The sequence below is a fragment of the Acanthisitta chloris genome, unplaced genomic scaffold, assembly GCF_000695815.1.
Source record: "Acanthisitta chloris isolate BGI_N310 unplaced genomic scaffold, ASM69581v1 scaffold1850, whole genome shotgun sequence".
Classification (NCBI taxonomy): Eukaryota; Metazoa; Chordata; class Aves; order Passeriformes; family Acanthisittidae; genus Acanthisitta; species Acanthisitta chloris.
This window is the reverse complement of record NW_008653155.1, coordinates 60337-66663: the sequence shown is the minus strand read 5'-3', so window position 1 is coordinate 66663 and position 6327 is coordinate 60337. Positions and strand designations below refer to the sequence as shown.

The 6327-nt window shown below is 36.7% G+C and overlaps 1 protein-coding gene across 1 annotated transcript in view; it reads right to left on the bottom strand.

Moving 5' to 3' along the window:
* The window catches only part of COBL (cordon-bleu WH2 repeat protein), a 109560-nt gene that overhangs the window by 65341 nt on the left and 37892 nt on the right, over nucleotides 1–6327 (bottom strand). Inside the window, exon 7 of the mRNA XM_009079555.1 lies at nucleotides 2117–2311. Within this exon, the coding sequence (XP_009077803.1) occupies nucleotides 2117–2311 (195 nt within the window). The remainder of the gene's footprint in view (nucleotides 1–2116; nucleotides 2312–6327) is intronic.

The window sequence follows — 6327 nt, the reverse complement described above, 5'->3', positions numbered from 1 at the left end:
CTTTCCCATAAACTAAAGAAATAAACTTACACCCTGAGATTTTTTTACTCTATTTTCACAGCAAATTGGATAGTCTGCACATAGATAAAAGGGAACTGTTTGGGTTTTCTTAGAAACAATATCTCTGTTGCTAGCTTGCCCCATAATACTGAATAATTAACTACTTGCCTCAGTTTTTGATTGCTTTATTGAACTTGGGCTTTATTTCAATTGTACTCCATGCATTCCTCCTACGTGGCAGTCTGGAAGCAACTTTCACCCTGGGAGCTTCAGAAACACACTATAACTCTCCAATATTTTGACCTACGCCATCATTTTCAGATGTCCAAATGCAGCCTAACATAGTCTAGCAACTGTACTCATAATCTACTGTGCTCTTCATTGCCTTTGTCAGCAGCTATGAGGACATTTCTATTGCCCAAAATGAACTTCATCATGGAAAATCCTCTGACACAACCTTTACCTGTTCCTTTTCTTCAAAACAGTTTTTCCTTCAGACTAAGAGAATTTGAAGTTGATGCTTTACCATATGGTACCCGGGATAAATGAAATACATACTTTTCTCCCAATGGCTTCAGAAAACCAGCATTTTAACCTATTTGCAACTATGTTAAAAATAGAAATGTTAACAGGTTTAAAGAGAGTTTAGATTTCCAGTATTACTGTGCAACACAATTTGAAATCTCGGTGCCACACTGCAGGGAGATAAGCCAAAGAGAATGGCAAGAATACTGTAGTCTATGATTACCATACTTGTATAAACTTAAGAATTATAATGCCATAGTATTTTTGTACAAAAGATCTATTTAACTTAAACATTAAATGTTTAACTCTGAGGGACACAAGAAACCTCATCAAAATATTTACATCAGGAATCTCAAAAGGAAATTCTAAGAAAAAAAGTGCATGAAATGTTGCAAGAAAACATTGTCATTTCTCTTTGGCTGTGTCTATAAATGACTGCTAATTCATTTAGGCAGGCACCTCTTCCAATTTTGAAAGACAAAACACTGCTGTGTTCCAGCAATCATACTTAGATATCCTAAGAATGGGAAAATGGGAAAATAAAAATAAACAACCCTTTACCAAGAGTGTGCATCCATGTTTCTTACACAGTACTTCACTGGAGAAGGCATTTAACACATGCCTTAATGCAGAAAAATGAAAGAGCAACAGGGAGTGAGACTGAGCACTGGACTCCTCCTCCACACTGAAGTGACTCCATTTTGCACTAAGACAGTTTGCTTTCCAAAGATCACTGTGCTGTAGAGGTTGCAAGCCCTAAGCAGGTAAAAGTCAGTCTATACTACACAGCCTTGATGGTATTGGCTCCTTGCATTGTTACTTGCCATCCACATATAGCTTTATACCCTGATTTTTACAGTTTACATTTAGAATGTAGTACTTTTTGTTGCTGGTGGAACCAGAAGACTTAATGTGCTTGTGTATATTTAGTAACATACATACCTGAGTGTCACTATAAAAGCAAGAGCAATTTCCTTTTCCCTTAACTCTATTCTTTTCAAAGGGTTAGGTCCTCAGAAAGGTTTCCCCCCATTTCTGTTTAATTCTCAACTGCGGAACAGTGACCTTTTATAAAAACAAAACCAGTGCACTTCTTTAAAAGGTCACGAGCACAATTCAGAAAACAGAGCAGATATTCTGGTATCCCATGGCAGCACTAGAAATAGGGATACAGGCAACAGCCTGACAAGTCTCTGAGCAAAAGAGCACGCTGAAGGTTTTCAGCCATATTAGAACTGTCATGCACTCTCCAGCTCTGCCCTGGCCAATAACGATACCTAGTCACCTCATATCATTCCTAGCTTTTCTGCCTTTTTCTTCACCTTCCTTCTTTTAGCATAATGCCTCACAAAACTTTTCTGATTTAGAATGATTCTTGACATGGACGAAAGCTTGGGGCAGTCTCAAGAAAGCTCAGTAAATATGTACAAAACTCCAAGACTTTTGATAACTGTGTTTTGTAAAATCGAGTTTTGTTCAGCTGTAGATAATGTGTAGGCAAAATATCTGTGAATGGCTTTAGGTCTGATGAATGAACTGATGGTACCCAGCACATCAAACAAAGAAGCCCCTCCAGTGGTGTCACTTTTACCTGTGCTGGTGTTTTTTCAAGTCCTCTCACCTCCGCGTTCGGCAATACTGGTGTCGCAACTGGTGGAGGAGGTGCTCTGCGCTTTTTCACTTCTGGGTTTGCTGTCATTCCCGAGATGTTACTAAGGGACAGTGATGGACCCAGGCTACTGGAACGAGAATTCACCGAAGGGGAATTTGGTGCTGTGGAAAAACCCTGTAAAGGGATTAACAGCTTGGATTAACATCACTCTTTAAAAACAATGTGAAAGAAAGAAGAAAAACAAGACACATCTGGTTACCGTTTAAACAATGATATGAATAATCATGTATGTTCCTCTGCCAAACTTGCTGAATTGCAAACTGTAACTTTTGGAAACTTCTAAAGGTCAACTGGAACAAAGCTTACAGGCAGTATTAATAAGAAAGGAGGCACGATAAGCACCTACTGCGGTTTAACAGTAGTATTGATGGGAACACTGCTGCTGCTTGCTATTTAAAATATAAGCTTCATCAAGACACATAATTACAGTTATCCAAATGCATTTGCAGTTGCATTTAAATTACAAGTACTACAGATTTCTGGCAGCAAGATTTACTCTTAAATGAGAACACTGTATTAATAAAATGTTCTCTGTGTCCCAGGCTTGTCTATTTTATTATCAATCTGTCTGATTTACCTGAGTCTTCTCTGCAGATTTACATAAGAGAATTCTGCTACCATTAAACTATTTCCAATTTACATGCACACTTAAGCATAATCACTTGCAATCTACTGAAAACAACCAATTTCATTTGGTGAAAAGAAGTCCTACTGACAGGGATTGACATCCACCACTCTGGATTTTAACACGCCCAGGTGAAAGGAAAAACAGAAACTATTTCAATAATTTCTTAATGTTAAAAATTACTTCAGTTCTCACTGCAAACTTCGTAAAACCAATGGAAAAACTTTAATTGACTTCAGAACAAGACCTTAACACATTTTTATGTTGATATACAAACAGAAATAAACAGGAATATATGCAGTCACATAGTAGCAAATATAAAAATATTAAAACTAGGACACATGAATGCCTGAAAATCTGCGTTTTAAATTTAGTTGTGACTCTTAAATTCAATACAATTCTTTTTAAATTCTGCTAATAAAGACCTTGCAAAAACTTTTCCCTCAAAACCTGTGAGTCACCTTTTGCTATTTTTAATTAAGAGAAGCTTCCATATTAAATGGAAGATTTTACTTTTTAATTAAGTTATGAGACTGTAACTTCTTCCCAGAAATATCTTGTGTGGAATCACCACTGATACCAACCAATTCACTATGACCTGGAGCAGAACAGCTATTCTGGAAGCACAGGCTGATGATCATGGTAGATAATGCTGTTCTTATCACAACAGAACATGCTACCACACTTGCAAAACTCACCCATTGAGGGACATAAAGCTCTCTGGTGGAATTTTGTCCAAAACCACAGAATACATACTGGCAGGAAACTAAAGGCTACCATAAATCCCATCACTTTCCAAATTAAGGGGTAGGAGGGAAAAGAAAAGTAGTCCTTTGAACCTAAGTGCTAGAGTCTGCAAAGTGCTGGAAAATGCTCTGCCTCAGTTGCATAGCTATTTCATCATTGTGGTGGATATCTGGATTTCTGTAGGAGTGTAATTTGTCATGAATTTGACTTCTGACTTGGCATGATAATTTGCTTCCACAAGTTCCAAGTGCACACTTAGGTAAATATTTAAAATCATGGGGCAGTAAGCTCAAAAACCACGATTCATTTAATTTTAGGACCATTCAGGAAGCACTGATGAAGTTCAAAGAGCTAAAAAATAGAGCAATACGAAAATACGTTCTGTAGATTCCTGTGAAAGCAACTGAAATGCAAACTGATTTTTGTCTTTTCCTGCATTTACTACACATGTGATAACTATCACTGACTTAGGATGCTTTTGTTATCTTTTGTGCTAACACTGCACAATACACTTCATCTTGGAATATATATTTAGCACAAACAGGGCATGTTACCAGTCTGACTAAGAGTTTTACTGAAGGATCAAAGCAGTATTTGCCACATCTTTTTCATCACCAGTCTCTCTGAATTGAATGGCATCAACAGCTTCTTTACCTTTCTAACAAATGAAGAAAAAGGCTCAAAGTGGATGGTGGGGTTTATAAGATTAGGTCTAATTTAACAAAGAAATACAATCTTTTCTTGATCCTATATCTTGGGCAGTAGAAGAAATAATGATTTCATCTGTAAGCTACAAGTTTTAAGTCATCCTTAGTGCATAGTGTACCTGGTTCTATCAAATAATGTTTGTTTACTCCTACAGAAAGACAAAGCCGTCCCCTCTACTCACACATTTATAAAACATCCGAACAAAATAACTACCAAGTGCATTCTGCAGATATGCTTTTGCAATAGCATTAATTCTTTCCTTTTCCCTGATGGCTAAAAAGCTTGAGAAATTTTGGCAAGAGACATAAAGATGTATACAAATAACAAAGAAACCTTAGGACTTCCCTCCTAGCACTACAAATACAGGGTACTGGTAAGAAGACAGGCGACAAGCAGTTTTAAATGAATATGCTATTCAATTGTATCTCAAGGTCTTGTGGCTGAAGAGCTATCAGAATTCTTTTCCAGGCAACAGTTCACTGTGAAGGAATACAGTGATGACCAACTAAACATTTTAAAGCTGGTTGTTCGGGGTTTTTTTAAAGTTTGGATTTCCAAACAGAAGATACAGGGGAGAAAGATTATTCCTTACATGACACTATAAATAGTTTATAATAAAAAGACTTTACTGAAAGAAAAAAATAAAAAACTTGGAAATTCATCTATGTTTTCTTTTCCAAGTCCAACTTTTATATCAAGCTCATTACTTCCTTATTAAGCATTTCAAAAATGCTCATGTAAAGACACTTCCCCTAAAATAAAAAATGGCTGTGGCTTCCAGAGGAATGGAATGAGGACAGTTTCAAAGTAGTTTTGAAAGCCCTCTCATTCAGCAATGAGAGCTTCATCTAACTGGAGGCAGAACTTCAAGCTCTCCCATGTGTGCAGTCCTCTTCATTAGCTTCAAGAGAAAAAAACCCAATGTTGGACACAAAACACTGACACAAGTGTTTTTGGCATTTGATTTTTGTCTTTTGTTGTAAAACCAGTCTAGAGAGACACCATTTTATTCAGTTTTTATAGTTTATGTTGTGTTAGATGCAGTGCAGTTCCCTTGCAAATCATGGGATTTCAGAGGTTTGGTTTCCAGGCAGTTTAGCAAGGCAACTATCAAGAGCATACAACATTTAATCAAGTAAAATTGCACGGACCTGATATGTACATGCCAAATACTCCAACCATCTCTAATTTCTTGTTTTTCTAATTTGTTATCAAAGAACAGTAGACTTCAGTAGAATTACTGAAATTACAGCAGTGTAAGTGAGGAAAGCCAAGCTCAAGAATTGCAGCCAATGTTGCTGGCTAGAAAAGTTAGCCCTTATCCTCCATTTCATTTGACAAACAGGTTAGCATGAATGCTCTGCACAGAATCCAAATCAGTTCACAGAATTTGTGTGGCTTGTAACAAAAACAAAAAAAAAAAGGAAAAGAAAAAACCCCCATCAATTTCTAAAATGAAAATTCCTGGCAATTAACTATATAAAGAGCTTTCTTTTTATAAAATATCTTTTTCTTTTTTTAATAAAGGGTTCCGTTCTTTTTTTTTTTCTTTTTCCTGATTTAAGTCAAAGCAAACCCAGAACAAAACCAGATACACCAGCGTAAGTCAGCAGTCAAGTTAGACTCTAGTTGAGCAAGTGTCTGGAACATGTGCTGAAGCACAACCACGGACTAAAGTGCATTTCAGCTCCATGAAGGAGGTGTTGGAAGAAGCCAAGAAACAGCTGCAGTACCTACCTATGGTAGGCCATCATATTTCATCACTGTTTCATGTTAAACTTGCCAGCTAGTTTTTTTCCCACTCTCATCAGACTTCTGAAATCTAAGGAACTTTTTTTTTTTTTTTTCTGATGTACCAGATACTTTCTTTGAGGTTAAGCAGTTTAATTTTAGGATTTTTTTCTTACTAGTTCTTCTAATTGAAATTAAGCTTTCAAAGACTTTCTCAAAGGGCAAAGAGGGACTGTTAAAAAACCCAGAAGTATGAAGACTCAGATTAACCTGCTGAAGGAGGCATACAAGTCCCATTTTCAGAAGACAGGGAACAGTC